The following is an 18,690-nucleotide window of genomic DNA, read 5'->3' as shown; positions in this document are numbered from 1 at the left end:
TCGTGTGAAATGTGATGTAGTCAAAAGAACAGGCTAGGCGAGTGACAACCATGGTGAGAAAGACAAATTCAGACAAATTAAGGAAATAAATATAAATCTAAGAGAATTTTTTTCGCTGTTGCATAAAACGGAAAAAATGATCATTGAAGAATAATTTCAGTGGAAATCAAAGCTAGGAAAGTGTCGAATTCATAGGAAATAGCTAAGTTACTAAGTAATCATTTTTGGCTGAGTATACTCATCAGTCCTCTGGAAGTTGAGTTAGATAGATCCAACTTCATCTAAAGGTGAAAATATAGAGGTAAAGAGATTGAGTTATTTAAAATATTGTAAGAGCTCGATGCAAACAGTGGGTTTGGACAGGAATAAACACGTGTGTACTAAAACAAATGTGATAGAGTACTAGCAACCCCCACTTTCCTAATCTAGCTGTTAAACTATAATTAGTTCGTCCATTATACGAAGGTGCAGATAGAACTGATACAGCCAATTATAGACCAGTCTTTATCTCTGGAGTACTCATTAAGGTATAAGACAGCTGTGAGAAATCGCATTCAAAAGTGTATAGTTAAAACACTTTGAGGAAAGCAGGAGTTTGTATATAGATCTTGCTTTACCAGTTTACTTAAGTTCTATAAGATGATGATGACGACCACAGATTTGCATAAGAAGAATGAATGAATATACCATAATAATTTTCTTGCCAAGACATTTGATAGAATTCTACATAGAAGGTTATCATGCAAACTCAAAGGGACAGTTATGTAAAATCTTGCTGTGCCACGGATTGGCGAGTGAACTATCTGGCAGATAGTCACCCTCCGATCAAAGAGTTATAAGAGAATAATGAAAAAGAGATCAAAAATGTATCAAAGTGTGTGTGTAGAGGAGATGAGTATAAGAAAACCTGAGTGATCCGTGGATTGCCACAGGTTTCTATCCTTGGACCACTCTCGTTTGCATTGTATGTTAATAACATTGGGGATGATCGGGAGGAAAACATTCAATTATCTGCAGATGATGTAAAGTTGGGTCAGGTGATAAGAGATATATATGATACAGTATCTGTGCAGGCTGAGTTCTGCGTGAACAGACTAATTTTATACGCATATATTAATGAGTGTCTGCTAAATGCAAGGTTAGGTGTTATGAACTGAAAGCATTGCAGATTGAGTATTATATTAATGGGAATTACTGCATGTGGATAATGAGGCTATTGATTTATGGGCGGTAATAGACAGCCATTTAAAGTTCAGAAATCACATTGCTAATGTGGTTGACACATGCACCAGAAAACTGTACTTCAAAGTGCACTAACTTTTAGCAATAAGAATATCATACTTTCATCCCTTAATAAGACCACATTTTGGGCTATTGTGCTCAGATATATGTTAACTGGATTCGATTTACAGGGGAACAACATCCAACATGGAGATGGGGAAACATTACAAAGATCCAGCACTGGCTTACGGAGATAATATCTAATCTCTGAAATAATAAAAAAAAAAGATTTGGTTTCAATGGAATCATATGTGTCGTAAGAAAAAAATAGAGAAAACCATACTATGTATCTCAGGTACATAAACCAGGAGTGGTTAAAGTTTAATAATTTAACATACTATAGGACATTTTATTGGATATTCCATCAAGTATCACTATCTCTGATGAAGATTAAAAATTTTTTTTAATAATTTGTCACAGATATAACGATAATTCTTGAAAAACCTGCTGATTATTGAGAATCAAAAATGTACTCATCATGAAAATAGCACTTTTTAAAATCATTCATTCATTCGTACCCAGTTACAAATGAGTATGATATTGTTCACCAAACAGATGCTGGTGAGTTTTGTGATGTCTGATTCGACTGAATGATACTTGTACTTTACTACCCTGCATATTAGCTGTCTGCAGTTAGTGATAGAAGGTGATTCCATTTATTCATTGGAAATCATCAGATGCCGTATGGTCACTAGGTTGCTCGGTGATATGCCACACACCAGTTCTCGCCAGGTGGTCTATTATATGCTTTTTTTGGAGGCTTCAACTATCTGAAGATCAGAAGCTCCAGACACACCATTTATCTCCTTGATGTGCTACTCTTACTCTTTTTCAAAGAACTTTATCTTCTATTACTGTTTAGAGAAGTTCCCCCTCCATCTTTTCAACTTGTCCAAAGTTAATCAAATTTCTCTTGTAACTATTCTTAAAGAGCCTTAAAGTTCAAAGCAGCTATCCTTTTCCTATCAGACTTCTTTGGGTGGCAAGTTTCATATCCATAAGTCGCTGTTGGAAAAACAGCTATATTCAGAATCCTCAATTTTGTTCCTGTGAAGATTGATCCATCCTTCCAGATTTTAGACAAGACTCTGCCTCTTGTTTTAGCCTCTCCTAATCTTCTTCTGACGTCTTCTGAACAGCAATTCTTCACATTAATAATGGAGCTCACGTACTCGAACTTACTGATGTCTTCAATTATTTTCCGATTAAGGCAATGGTGTAGCTAGAGCTTTTGCCGCCCGGGGCGGTCTCTGAGTTTGCCACCCTTCTCAAGACACACCAAAAATACTACAAAAGAGTCAAAAAGACAAAAAGCATTTGTGACAATCTGAGGCTTAGTCACCGTCACCGCTGGTAAGACTGTCTAGCGTTTCGCCGTAAACTCCCAAACGCGCAGCAGTATGATAGATTTGTTTAAATCTAGACTAGACCAGGGGTGGGCAACTTGTGCATTTCTCATGTACCAACCGAAATTTTGGGGAACATATTATTATTTGGTGTCTTTTAAGTATTGAGAAGACTTTTTCAAATAATCAAAAATCACACTAGAATTGTAAAATCAAAGAATATTGCAAGAGTGATTATTGTAAAGATTGAATGAATGTAAAAAGTGACAGAATTTTTACTTAAAAGTCCATAATTTTTAACATCAGCAAAAGAGTCAACAATAATTCTTCTTTTTTTTTTATAGCGATCAATCAGACATACATACTTTTTTCAAGTTTTCCCGATATATTGCAGTGCACCATCTCATAATTGTTTTACTTGACTAAAGCACAATAAAATAAAATAAAATTAAAGATATAATTGTATTACTCGTTAATCCCTTACGAGTAATACATAAAAATTACAAACAAAATAAATTGTTATTTTACCTACATAATATAATAAACAGAAGTTGATCTTTACCATTTTTAGCAGGAAACATCAAATCAAAACTAGAGAAAGAAAAATAGTGGACATTTTATTTATTTACTTATTTATCAATGAAACTTCTGCTGCTTTTGCATCACTAATGACAATTAATTGATAACAGGTTTATATTTTGTAGCCTTTAGAAATATGCATGCACTACTAGTTTCATATGCAAGGCTACTCCTGTCACAAGACTTAACAAAGTTCATCACTGAGGACATTGATTTACAAGAATATGTAGATGCAACAATTGATATTAATGCTGTTACAAGGATGTTTAAACATACAAAAGTTTCGGGAATAGCATTCCAAGTTCTTAGTATCCCTTTTCTCGCACTTCTCTCTCTGTTACTCCGGTCTCTAATCGACCCTTTTCAATATTTTCCAAGTCAACTTTGAAAACAAATTTCTGCCTCCGAATTGAGCTACTTTGAAAATCAATCCACTGCATTTCAAAATCTTCCATATTTATCCACGAAAACATCTGCAAGTTTATTTGAAGATGATTTCATGTCCTGTAGTTTGAGGTTCAAGTCATTTAAATGTTCGCAAAAATCTGTAATAAACATCAGTTTACAAATCCACACGATGTCATACATTTCTTTATAAGACATTTGTTGATCAGTCAAAAAGACATTTATCTCATCCAGGCAGTCAACAAATCGTTTTTGAACAAGACCTCGACTAAGCCAAAGGACATTGTTGTACATTATTAGTCCGTTGTACACCGAATCCGCTTCGTTCGATAGATTCTGAAATTGTTTTTTTATTCAAAGCAAGTGCAGAAATGTAATTAACAACCTTGGTTACTGTTTGCATCACTTCTTGAAGTTCCTTTAAGCCAGAATTTGCACATAAATTCTCCTCATGTAGGATGCAATGAAAACCTATTAGTGGATGATCAACATGTTTTGCACAGAGATTTACAAATTCTGCTTCCCTACCAATCATGCTGGGCACACCATCTGTTGTGATGGATACCACTTTTGAAATATCAATTTGCCGAATAGATAATTCGTTCCTAACTGCTTTGCATATTTCAACCCCAAGTACGCTCAGGTAGTGTTACAAGGATAATCGTCTCTTTGCATAATTCGTCATCTCTACAAAATCGAGCAAAGATTGCCAGCTTGTCTGATGATATAATGTCTTTGCTCTCATCAACACAGATAGAAAAGAACTTACATGAAGCCAAATCTTTTGTTAATTACTCTGCTGTATTCCTTTCCAACTTACGTGTTCTATCCTTAATTGTTTTTCTACTCAAACAATTCTTTAATGCGCTGAATAATTTTTACCTTTTCTGAAAGATTGTCAAAAAGGAATGGAGCACATTCTAGCCATGCTTCCCTAATATACTCCCCATCACTGAGTAGTTTTCCACGTTGAACAATAACTTTTGAAACCTCAAAACTAGCAGCAACTAAATTGGAACTAGGCCTACTACTGGCTCACTTTTGTTACTTAATTTGATTTAGTTTCAAAATGTCTCTTTACAGAAGAAGTATTACAAACAACTGATTCGGGACATAAAATGCATAATGCTTCATTATCTTTCTTAATCATGCCACATTTTTTCAGTCCAGTATTCTTTAAATTGTCTAATATTCTTTTCATTTGAATGTCTACGTTTCTTTGCTGGTGGTTGTGACATTCTACTCAATCTGTAAAGAGCAGGAAGCAAATAAATAAATAAATATAAGGAAGCAATTAAATAATTGCTTTATTTATACAGCTCTTAACATTAATGAAAATCGGATTATGGGGTGTAAAAATGTGGTCAAAGACATATAGACACTGACAAAAATTATAATTTGGACTCGATCTCATCATAATCACTCTCTGCATATACCAACTAAGTTTAAGCCAAAAATTAGTAAAATTATAAGCCGACCTACACATACATGCAAATGAAAGAGAAGGGTACGCATGCAATCTAATCATGTGCAGACAACACTTCATAATCCTGAATATTGATAATACATTTCACATGGTAGCTTTAAAAATAACTTGCCTTATTTACTGGAATTTAACTGGCCTTCGCCTATAACTCGGACCCCTGATTTTACTTTGCAAAAAAAGAAATCGAAAAGTTTCGCATATACCTCGCACAGAAAAAAAAAAATTTAATCACGTTCACATCAGAGCGATAGTGACTACTTCCTGTGACAAATCACGCGCCCTCCCTACTAGCCAATATGTATGCAGACGCAAGTAAAAGCAAGTCGTTTTATTGCATCACTGAATAAGGTACAAACATTTGCAGTCTGTGTAATATATTTCTCAACAAATAATGCAATTAGAGATAGCTGGGTTAAAAATGGCACTAACTAATGAATCACATGTCCCCTTCCCACAGAAACTATGCTATTCAGCCTCAAGCAAAACCATATGCTGCACTGGCAAACACTAAAAACTAGATGTGTGGGAGTCTGTCTCCCCAGTTCAAATGCAGAGCAACAATAAAAATCAACAGAAAGTGTTAAAATTCGTATATATGTTAAAGCTAAGAAATATATAGTGAATATTGTTATTGCATTTTCAGGTATTGAATTTGGTTGAAGAGAATTAGCATTTCAATTCAAAAATTGTCTGCTGACTTTTACTGTTGAAAATTGTCTTTGACTCGCGTGATGTTTTGTTAATATCACACCAATCATATGTACATATCTTTACTGGCCTAGTACCATAGCTGTCTGTTCATTAGTCATTCGTGAAGGATTGTTCATTAAGTATCTCAAGACTTGTAAATTACTGGTAATTTTTGCTTGAAATAATGGGAAAGCAGATGGTGCTATTCGGATAGGATGCACACAAGGAAACTGCTCTCTAAGCAGGAAATAGCAATTGATTTTACGAAAAAAATTTAAAACTTTAGTTTTCGAAAATCCCCACATATATCTCGCACCACGATTTTTAGCTTTAATTTTGGGAGGAAAAAAGTACGAATTATATTCGAGTAAATACGGTATGTTTATGGAAATGTAAAGGAAATTTGCTTTTATATTTAATAAGTTAAACATATTAATTGACAATAAATACTTCCAATCCATATTTTAATGACTTATATTTGTATTTGATTTAATAAAATCCAAATCCAAATATACTTTAGAAAACGCATACGTTCTTTACGAAACATGAAAAGATATATCAAATGATGGTTAAGGAGTCACGCCACGTCTGGATGCCTGACGAATAATGCAACAACTGAACTGGACAAAACTTGGCAGTATATCGCGGAGATATAGATGGCTTGGAAATAGGATGTTTGTTTCTAATTTTCTTATTACTTATTATTACTGAAACAGTTGGTAGGGTTTAATTATTTATTGCATTTTTATCTGGTATCGCTGTATTTATTAAAATTATATTATATTAGTTAAAATATGTGTCAGCCAAGATGTTTGAAATATATTTTTTTATTTAATTATTTTTTACGATGAGCCCTGGGTTTCATGCCGGAAAACAGTCGTTGTCGTGCCACGTTTGGCAGGCATGTTAAGGGTTATCCACTCCTGCTCTAGATTAATCATACATAAAGAATATAATAAATATTTTTTCAGCGGTTTCGATAACGAGCCAAATGATGTAAATGTGTAACAGATTAGAAAAACACTGATGATGAATCAGACATTTTAGCATTTTTAGGGTAAAAACAAATCATGTTTGTTAATTTTTATACACTGCATAAACGCATCAAAAGGGTTAAGCAATGATATAACAGAGAAACACAGAGATATTGTTACCAAGTGCCCTAAAATCCTGTCGATGGCCTTAGTTATAAGCAAAATTAGAAGAAGGGAAAAAAAAACATACGTTTCCGCAAATGTGTACCGAACGCTGCTGAGAAGCAGCCACCACAGTATAGGCAATAAACCAATAAAGCAATCGCCTTGCCTTGCGTTTTATTTTTAAGAATTTGAATTATAGTATGATAGGGAAATATAACAGTTTTGTTATATTTATATTTTATTTATTTTAGTTGTAAGTATAGTTGTTGTTAAAAACTAATTATTAATTAAGTAATAAAAATTGCTAGTTAACATAAATAAAAGAATCGTCGACAAATAAATTGTGTCTCAGGTGAGACCAAAAAAGTGTCGCCCAGGGCGCCCCCCCCCTTTTCCCTTGCTACGCCACTGCATTAAGGTAAACTTGGTTTTCAGGAGCTTCCCTGTCTGTATTTCCTTTGAGAACAGTAATGTTCTGTCTTGCTAGGACTAATTAGAGTCCTAATTAGAGGTTGAAGCCCTCTGTTCTTGCTGTTCCATTAACTTTGTCAAGGATTTGTCCTAGTCATTACAAAGGGTACTGTATCATCAGCGTATCTCAGATTGCTGATCAATCTAACACTAATTTCTGTCTTAAGCTAATCCAATGCTACACATGATAAAAAATACAGTACAGTGGTCAAATCCTGCCTTCAAACTTTCAAAAATGAATATGAGTTGCATCACGATGCCCATTCCCTAACCTAAAAGGAAGCTTTTACGTTTGAGTTACATAAAAGCATCCTTTTAGGTTAGGAAATGGGTATCGTGATGCAACTCATACTCATTTTTGAAAGTTTGAAGGTAGGATTTGACCACTGTATTGTATTTTTTATATACAATACATGTCTTGATGTATGTTAGTTAGTCAATTGAAAAATAAACAAACAATAAATAAGGTGTATGATCTTTAATGAAGTGTGACGAAATCTTACGTTAAGTATATATGCATGAGTGCATATAGATTATAACAGCTTAACTCCATTATCAAATGTCCACTTAGCCTTAGTTGCTTTAACCATAACTACAACGAAATGAAACTTTATGAGAACTATAATCCCGATGAAGTTCGTTTAATTGACGTTTATGGCGCTTATTGAGGCGGATATACTTCCGTCGCAAGATTCCATAACTTCGTAATTGAAATAGTAATTTTTTTTTATTGCTCGTTTCTTTTTGTTGTGGATATTTTAATATTCTCTTGTAAGTTTCTGATATATTCAAATAATTCTGTTGAGAAAAGTTTCTATTTAGAACTGGTGCTGATATACAAAAAAAAAGTTGGCAATATCTCAGCCGGCCATCTTTCTATTTCGCAGAACTTTGCTGTGATCATGTCGTACCCGTTTGATGATTCAAGGTATTTTGTTATATTTATATTTTTCTATGGATCATGCGGGCGAAGTGAAAGCAGTAATTACCATATATTTATATCTTGAAGCACTGATGCTCTGTTCAATAAAGAATCACGACTGACCTGCAGTGGTATTACGCGTTTTTTCAATAATTAAAATACCTTTGGATTTCCCCTGTTTTGGTTTTTATCGCCAACATGGCGAATATATTAGGCTTAATTGGACAGTTATAGATAGCAAGTATTACACATGTATTTGTTAAATATAGTAGTTATTCCAGGCCATTTGTATCGTTGTGTATGTATATCATCATTTTATTAAAGCAGTATAGAGGTTTCGATTAGATCAACGCCTTTAGCTTGGCATGTGTTCATCTACATGATATGTTATCATCTCATGTCTGTTGATTAGGGTGTATTATCTGTCGTCATTCGTTAGTTATATATTTTCCGAACATTAGCATCTACCAAACGTAATGTCAGCGATTATATTTTTATTGTTAGAAAAGTTGGTAAAGACAATGTAAAAGAAAGTTTGTGAAATAATTCTGTTTTGGCCTTCAGTAAGCAAGATGATGATACCAGTATCATCATCTTGCGTACTGAAGATGTAGATCGTAAAGTCGATCTACATCTTCGTTATGTTATAAACCGCTATAAACTTTTCAATGCTGGAAAAAGTATGATAGGCATCATACTCTCGTAGAATTCGAACTCACAGGTCCGCCGCATAATAAAATTTAGAAATGAGATTCTGTTAAATGTTTGATGTAAGAAAAGTATTGTTACATGGGAGGTTGGGAAAGTGTTAAGAGGAATACTGCTGTATTATAGGGACAAAGAACACAGATTAATTTTCATTCCAAAAAAAGTGGAAATGAATATATACATTGACCAGTATACAAGATTCTATATGGATGCAAGTTAAATGAATGGTCTTTGCTTTAATAATCTAATTGCCAGTTGTAATAAGTGCAGCAATGATAAATAGGAATATGCAATTAATAAATAGGTTTCTCTCATAGTTGTTAGAAGGATGTGACATTTGTCCATCATCTGGGAAGAATTGGATTCATCTTCCATGATCTGAGAACTTTTATAAAAAAAGGCAGTAGGGTTTTCATTCCACAAAATAGGCAGACTAGTTAGAGAAAACATGCGGTTGGCAGACATAGCATATGGCACCAAAGGTTTAGTCCCCCCCCTGTAATGTTTGTTATTATGTGTGTATCATTGTGAATGGCTTTCCTGCTCTTCAAACTTTTCCATCAATGCAAGTGTGCCTAAGTGCTCTGTTCTATCACCTATTCTCATTCTTTTGCATATAAATGACCTACTCTCAGTTGTGACCTACTATCACAGCATTGATAACAATAATACACATTATTCAACAAATCGTGCAGTGCTCAAACATTCCAGTCTTCTAGGTCCAAATAATTTTTCAGTGGTGCAAGAATAACCTGGTTGCCTTCAATACTACCAAAATGCAGTCTTGTTTTCTCACAAAAGATATCTCAGTTCATCTACCTTTACCTTAGCAATACACAAATTACTAGGTATGATCACATTCCTTTCTCCTCTAACTGACATTTCCCCTCTAGTCTCTTCTAGCAGAAACATCACATCAGTAACTCCCTCAGCTTTCAGGAAAACTACATATTCTCATCTGCTAAAGGTGCTACTTTTTGCCCATTCACCTACTAACTGTACAAATCCCATATCTGCTTGTCGTTGAAATACTGTTCACATGTTTGGGATGGTGCACCTAAAACCGTCCTAAAAATCCTTAATGTTGTCCAATGGAGAGCAATAGGTGAACCCTCCCTCTTTTAGTGACTTACTTCAACCACTACCTCTCAGGTTTACTGTTTTAATTCTGTCTTTTCTTTTGCACTCTTTTCCTTCACTTTCTGCTGAGCCTGTTAAAACATGAGTAGTAGCTTAACATTTCTCTTTAGGCTAATGGCTAACCCACTGCTTTTCATCTACCTCTTTTATTTCATTCCTCTATTCTCTGGAACATCCTTCCTTGTGAAGGATGTTCCTTAGCAGCTGTGACCTCCAACTGTTCAAGAAAAATGTTGATAGATTTTTTTTCCCCAACCCTCACCCACACATAGCACAGATGTGCTATAGGCTATTCTACCTATCCTGTATGATGAGGAGAAGGGAGAAGCTTGAATCCTTCCAGTCTCTTTTGTTGAGTGGATAGTATCTCCACTCTTCATCCAATAGGCTGTTGGTTTGAATTCTAATACAGCATGAATGTTTGTGAAAAATTTTAAATGATTGATGCTTTTTGTTGCCCTACATGAGGCCATCGTCCTGCTTATTGGAGTATACAAGTAGTGTATTATGTCTCTGAAGCAGGGGAATTGGAATTATATTATTATTACCCCCATACACACAGTATTAAATTACAATAAGTTAACAAGATTTTTATACAACATAAAAACAAAAGAAAACTGGATATTGTAAATGAATTTGACAATTGCCACATGACAAATTAGGGTATAAATAATAACATATGGGATTGGATTGGAGATTGCCTTTAGTTATTATTATTATTACACATTCATCTCCATGACATCTTAAGATTCATCACAGGAGGTCTACATGCCTGTCATATCTCTCTTTAAACTTACTTTTAACTTACCTCATGTCCTTACTAGCCACATTCTTACCCCCCGCCCCAAGGGGGGGATGACTTCTAGTTTTTTCCCATTCAGTTATGTATTGAAAACTTTCTTTATAATCTGCTGTATAAAACTTTTAGTAACTTATTTGTTTCACTCATATCTTCTCTTTTTTGTCTGTCAGCTAAACTTTACCCACAGATCTTCAGTCTCTTCTCCTAGGGAGTGTTATCAAACCAGTCTCCATTGTTGTCACTCACCTCTAGAATCCTGTATCCTGTCCACCACTTCTCCAAGAAACCCAGGTGATCAAATCTGTTCACTCTATTCATATAATAATAGCAACCTTCTTATCCTTTGTCAGTGTGTTTCTTAACAACGTTGAAGTGATCCTTTCAGATATTTTACCCACTTTTGTAGTATATCCTCTAATATCCTGCAGTGTAATACCATCAGTATTTAAATTTTATATAACCTTACACTTTTGCCTTTTAAGCTGGCAACCGTTATCCTTTCATTGACTGTCAGTTTGTTCAAATCATCTTGCACTACTGTTACATCATCCCTATTATTTCCCTCCTTAGTTTGGCATCATTGGCCAACAACTGGATGTAACCTCCCCAATCATTCTTGGTGTTATTGATGCACAAATTAAACAGTAGTAGCTTAAGTACATGGCTCTGTATACCACTTCACCTGCCTTCTCTGTGATTCACTTTCACCATATAGTACATCCCTGATGTCTCTCCATCAGCCAAACTCTTATAAATTTACTAGTTTCATGTCCTTCCCCATTTGCTCCACCTTGCATAAGGTTCTGTGCAAATCCTGTCATATGCCATTGCAAAGTCTAGTGTTATCATGGTGTCACCATTTCTCTTATCCAGCTCAATTGTCACTTTATTGTAGATGATAAATTACTAATATGATTTCCTTTACAAAACTATGCTATCCCCTCCCCAGTAGGATGGCATATTTCTTTCCATCCATTCTTGAATTCTGCTTTCAACTCAACAGCTTTTCCAATACCTTAACCATTCTTGCAGTACTAATTATTCTGTCATTTGTTGTTTTGGACCTTCCTTTATGTAATGGGGCAATCTATTTTTCTTTCCTTCATGTAATGAGGGCAAACTTTTTCTCTTTCCACTCCTTTGCAACTCTGCTAGCTGAGATTTTAACTGCCATTTCACTTTCTTGTAATACACAGGCTAATATTTTATCCAATCACATGGCTATATTCGCATTGAGATTTTTAGTATTTTAAACACCTCCGGTTCATCTATCTCTGTTCTCATATTAAGCTTTATCGCATCAGGCATTGCATTATCTCCACCTGGATGGTGCACATGTACCTGCAGAGTAAACAGTCAGTTATTCAACTACCATTTCTGCTTCTGTCACCTTCTTACCATCAGCATTCATTAAAGCTGTTTTTCCACAGTTGTTTTTTTCATTCTGCTTCCAAAATAGCATATCCACCACTCTAGTCAAAAGGTTGTGGGTGTGAATCCCACCGTTGGCATGGATGTTTGTGATTGTCTGTGAAAATACCAGTGGTAGTGGTGGGCATTGGATGGCGTTAGTGTAGTTGTGGTTCGTTGTAGTTGGTAGATTGAGTGATGGAGACAGAGAGCTGTAGCGTAGGTGCCCTCCCTCGATGAGTCTTTGGATTCCCTGGAGGTGTCACATAATAATAATAATTTCCTTTGGCCTGCTCAGATAATTTCCTCTCATAATCTGATTTTGCTTTCATTTTCATGCTGATCATTCTTGTTGCTTGTGTTTTCTACTGCTCTGAGCCTGATCATTTTTTTTTCCTTATATGCTTCCCACATTTTTTTCCCCTGCTTAATGATGCAACTACTCATCCAATTAACTCCCACCCAATTTAATTCTTTTGACCTTGAATATGCAATGTGCTATTGCTCTCCTTAAATATCCCTTGACAATTTTCCTTGAACTACCAACCAACATCCTTCCATTGCAATTTCTTATGCCTTCGCACTGCTGCAAGCTCTCCTGAATTGTCATCAATACCAACTTTGTAGTTTCATATATAACTCTTCCTAATTGAAAATTATATATGCGTAGCCACCTCCCAAGTCAAGACTGCTGATCATCATGATATTTGGAGGCAAAGTGATTTTGGTGATATTACAAGGCTTTGTTTTGCTTTGTTTAACCTATATGTTAACAATGGTACACATGATTCAGATGGAAATATTTATTTTAATGCAAGTAATGTTTCCCTATGAATCATGTACAACATTGTTAACATATAGGTTGAACAGTAACAAATAATCTTATAAAAAGTTAGGAATGGTATTCCAGTATAGTACACCAAATGGTTAGCATAGCTGAATGTAGGATTTTGCATTTTGGAATTTATAAGTGGTGATAACACAGTGGTGGTAAAAGTACTGGAAAAATTGCTCGAAAAGAGAATTCAATAATGAGTGGATAAGAATATGATACTCTGAGGGACAAAATGGTTTTCTGAAGGGTCAATCATGCCTTGGTAACTTATTAACCTTTTTTTATAATAGTGACAGCTGAGTTGAATAAAAGAAATGGCTACACAATGATTCTGCTGGATTTGAACTTTGTTATGCAAATTAGAACAAATGGGAATGGATATGACATTGGTTATGTGGATAAAATGGTGGACAGATATCAAAAAGTATTAGTATATGGAGGAGCAGAATCCAGGTTAAACTGGTGACTAGAGGTGTGCCACAAGGTTCAGCACTAGAATCACAGCTGTTTAATTTGCATAAATGATAATAGAAATAAACTGAAAGGACATATTCAGTTGTTTGCTGATGATGTAAAATTAAGTAGAGTAATAGTGAATCAAAGTGATGTGGAGAATGATTTAAACTGGCTGTCAGTATGGGCAAAAGATAATGGATATCAGTTTAATGTGGAGAAATGTCAAGTTATGCATTTTGGGATAAATAGATTACAAGCTATGTATCACATTGATGAAACTGTACTCCAGGTCATAGATGAAGCTGGGATTTATGGGTGGTGGTAGTCAGAGATTTAAAGTTCAGAGGACATATTGTGAAGGTAGCTCATAAGATTACTTGGCTATCGAAGAACATGCTAACAAGTAAAGATAAGGAAGTTATTCCTTTTTATAAGGCCTTGATATGTCCTCATCTGGATTACTATGCTCAGGTCTGGTCTCCTAGGTTTCTGGAGGATGAGGAAGTGGTGGAGAAGATTCAGAGGCAAGCAACCAAGATGGTGAGTGGTTTGTAAAATGTTACCTATGAAGATAGATAGATTGAGGGTGTGTGGACTGCAGAATTTTGTTGATAGGCAAAAAAAAGAGGGGATATGAAGAAGTATTTAAGTTATTTAAAGGGTTTTATAGGATTGATGTGGAAGGGAAATATTTCAGCACTTGTCTAGAGGGGCAGAACAAGAAGTCATTCTCCCTAGAAGTTGAGTAAAAGGGTGGTTAGTAGGGACGTGAAGACTGATTTTTTGCTTGAAGAGTTGTGAATGATGGGAATGGATTGCCATAGCCAGTTGTTAGTGTTTTGTCTGTTAATGGGTTCAAGGAGCGGTATGACAGATTGTGTGGATAATTTGGGTACCCTGCACAAAATTATGCGCAGTCCTACTCACCATGAAAAAAAAAATTGCTCATCTAAGATCCCCCCCATTTTATTAATAATATGTACCAATAAATCAACAGGAGTTCTATACTGTTATTACTGATCTTGTATCATTGTTTGGAAAACATTTCTTTTGTGTGAAAACCATTCCAAGGAGGCAAAGTGAATAAATAAGAAGAGCAGTAAAAACATTGATTTTTTTTTTTTTTTTTTTTTTTTTTTGGAAAATATAATTTATCCTATAAATAACAATGCATATTAGTTGATAGAGCTACCTCCCCCCTTTACCAGTGAAAGAGAAATGTGCATTTGATATAAAATTACATAATATGAAATTTAGATTATATGGTTGTTAAAAGAACATACCTGCAATTTCAGAAAGTAGAGATAAGGTATTTGGAGTTGAACTTCAGTCGAAATGTACATATGAGAAAGGTGCTAAGAATGAAGTTCATCTATATGAATTTAGATACTTACAATGAGTAGCCGAGAATGGAACATGAAGTAAACAAGGAAGATGTTGAATGGAATGAACTAGATTTAACATCTAAAATTATGAACCTAAAATTTTTAAAAACAACTAAAATTAAAATAGTAAAGTATGTTTAGTACCAACCACATAGTGGTGTGTGCTGGCCATTTCATAGTAAATTACATCATCAGATGGTGAATAGTACATAACTGGTATAATTTGTTAATTAATTTTTGTTGCTAAAATGGTCTTTTATATTACTCATATTCTTCTGTTTTCTTCAAGCTAAAAGAAAAGTTTTTAGAAAATTATTTCTTGTTAAATAAAAAAATATATATTTTATTTAACAAGAAACTTTTCCAGTCTGCAGCCACCAGCTGGAAACATCTGCTTGCACAGGCAAGATATTTAAGTCCTCATGTTATATTTGCAGAGAAAATTAGTACATATCTGCAGGAAGAAGAGCATGGAATTTCAAAAAACAAATAGGGAGAGTTGAAGTTTCGGGACCCCTGAAACTGTTTTTTGTCTCCACAATGTGATCAGGCTTAAATTTATTCTTTGGCTCTGCAAAAATAAATATGTATAAGTATAAAATATATTTCTATTTTCTTTCAATGAAAAGTTAGTCTTCAAGAGCAACCATATAAAGAAAAAATCCAGTTCAGAAATAAAGCCACACACACACAATACTATCATACTTCTCCTCACTGATGAAACACTCATAACTATCTCTGCCAACCATTCCACCCATTCAGCACCCTCCAAGCAAAAAATGCAGTCTTAACACCCTTGTTAACCACACTCTTACACATTTTCCACTGGTGGCCCCCTTGTTCTCTCCTTTCTTGTCACGTATTGAAAAAGTCTTCCATATCAATCCTATAAAACCCCTTTAATAACTTAACATGTTCACGTCGGGAAGTGTTTTGCATGTTTATCGTACCGATAGGACCTCATTACCATTTGTGTGCCACTTCCATGTTGGGGATGCGCTCATGAGCACAAAGCTTGTATGGCTTGTTAGTTGTGACTCTTTCGGCAGAATTTTATTGCCGCTTGTTTGTGTGCTGCTTCCGCATTGGGCTGGTGGGCAGACTCACAGACATAAAGTTTATGCGCCATATTAATTGCAACTCTTTTGGTAGAATTTTATTTCAAGTTAGCATACTAAGTAATGACAAAAATTCTTTGCACTTATTCCGAATACTTTGAGCATTAGTATACATAAACTGCAATACTCCCTTCCTCCCATAATCTCCCTATGTGTGAATTAGCCCACTCTGTATACTGTTAATTTTCTGCAAACAATAAATCCCAATTAATATAATTAACGGCTATTTTAGCCTGTTTTTGTTTAGGAGTGTCCCTTATATTTAATACATTGGCTAACATAACTCAAAAGGGGTATTATATATTTTAGGGCATTACGGGCGAGTGTAGAAGGCAATTATGGCAGAATAAAAAATGTGGAAAAATTATGTACATACCTTGATTTTGGTTTAAAGATGCCTTCTAAATCCAAGCTCTTGTTGAAAGGGGGGAGGAAGAGAGGGAAAGAACATGGGGATGTACTTGAGACATGTTCTTTCCCTCTCTTCCCCCCCCTTTCAACAAGAGCTTGGATTTAGAAGGCATCTTTAAACCAAAATCAAGGTATGTACATAAATCGGTCTGCTTACTTCCCTATTTTTCCACATTTTTTATTCTGCCATAATTGCCTTCTACACTTGCCCGTAATGTCCTAAAATATATAATACCCCTTTTGAGTTATGTTAGCCAATGTATTAAATATAAGGGACACTCCTAAACAAAAACAGGCTAAAATAGCCGTTAATTATATTAATAGTGTTTTAGAGGAGTAGCATGGGAATTTCCCAGAAATTATACTTAATAAATCCCAAATTCACAGTGATTAATGACCTTAATACTATTTACAGCTGACTCTATCCCTGCCTCCTTAGCAAATCCCATTTCCCTGTTTTTGACCATTTACTCTATCCTTAATCAATAAATGTAATAAATACCAAGTGCCCAATCTATTTAAGTGCAAATCATCGCTCTTAAAATACTCCTTCCTTTTATCAAATTCATCCCATCATATTCTATAGGCAGTAAGTAGACTGATCTAAAAAGTCAGGAAAGCTTACCTGTAGTCAGTTTTGTTTAGAACTACAGTGGATTTCCCTTATCTGCTTTAGTAATTATTATTTTACTGTTATTTTTTATTTCCTGTACAGCTTTGAATTCTTCTTTAGATAGGTTGCTTTTTGGAGGTTTAGCTTGGGTAAGAATACTAGCTACATCTAGTCTGATATTGTTGGCAATATGGTTGGGAAGATTGCGGATGCCATGTTCAGACTAGATGTAGCTGGTGTTCTTACCTAAGGGAAATGCCACTGTAGTTCTAAACAAAACTGACTACACAGGTAAGCTTTACTCTTTACTATTAGATCGGTCTGCTTACTTCCCTATAAAATATGATCCCACCGGCTCCCAAATCAGAACACTACATAGGCTCCTTAAGAAGGTTACTTCATGGCCTGTGGAAGTGACTACCAAACTTAAACCTTTTAACTCTAGACCCCCAGAATATATGTACTTCCAAAAATCCATAAACAGAATGTGCCATTATGTCCCATTGTGGATGGCATTGATTCCTCCACATGCAAATTAGCCAAACATTAGCCAAAGTGCTCACACATTATACTGGCAACACACAATCATACATTAAAAACTCAGTCCACTTTAAAGCCAGTATAGAGAACCTCTCACTCCAACACACTGACATAATGGTCAGTTTTGATGTCTCCTCCTTATTCACCAATGTCCCATTCAAAGATACTTTCGACCTCATCCAAGCCAAATTTCCTCCCGATATCAGCCCTATTTCAGTTCACCATGAACTCAGGCTATTTCGTTTGGCAAGGAAAATTCTATAAACAAATAGAGGGGACAGCTATGGGTTCTCTACCTCTGGCCAACTTCTTTATCGAGACCTTTGAAGAAAAAGCCTCAAACTTGGCTTCACTTAAACCTACTGTTTGGCTGCGCTATGTAGATGATTTTTCGCTATTTGGCCACATGGCTTGGGCACACCCCACAACTTCTTATCACTCTTAAACAGTCAACACCCCAGGATCCAGTTTACCTTGGAAAAAGAAAACAATAACAGTCTCTCTTTCCTAGACACTCTGATTACACATCAGTCTGATGGATCCCTGGCTTTCTCTGTTTACAAAAAACCTACACATACAGGTAGATACATTCACTAGCAATCACACCATTCCCCTTCCAGCAATATGGGATTATAAAAATCCTATATAACAGGTAAAAATTAATCAGTTTAGATAACAGTGCCCTTACTACTGAACTTAACCATATTCTTAACACCTTTGTAGTCAATGGCTACAACCCCCCCATAAAATCCAAAAAATATTAAAACCAATTACCCCCCCCCATAACAGGAACTACTCGAAATCTATCATCATTCCTTATATTCAGGGTACTTCTGAAAAGCTAACAAAAATCCTAAAAAAATATGACTTGACAACTTATTGCAAACCATATAGAAAATTGGCATCTTTTATCTGCTCCCCCAAGGACCAGTCACTTCCCTTAGACCTACCTG

The 18,690-nt window shown here is 35.2% G+C and overlaps 1 protein-coding gene across 1 annotated transcript in view; it reads left to right on the top strand.

Moving 5' to 3' along the window:
* Window positions 1-8,154: 8,154 nt before the first annotated feature.
* The window catches only part of LOC150100812 (eukaryotic initiation factor 4A-I-like), a 245,289-nt gene continuing 234,753 nt past the window's right edge, over window positions 8,155-18,690 (top strand). The window contains exon 1 of the mRNA XM_090402124.1: window positions 8,155-8,325. Coding sequence (XP_090258250.1) covers window positions 8,300-8,325 — 26 coding nt within the window. The 5' untranslated portion in view covers window positions 8,155-8,299. The remainder of the gene's footprint in view (window positions 8,326-18,690) is intronic.

This window comes from Typopeltis vanoorti, chromosome 12 (genome assembly GCF_054136105.1).
Source record: "Typopeltis vanoorti isolate ZY-2024b chromosome 12, IOZ_Tvanoo_1.0, whole genome shotgun sequence".
Lineage (NCBI taxonomy): Eukaryota > Metazoa > Arthropoda > Arachnida > Uropygi > Thelyphonidae > Typopeltis > Typopeltis vanoorti.
Note: the sequence above shows the minus strand (reverse complement) of the source record. Positions and strands in the feature narration are given on the sequence as shown.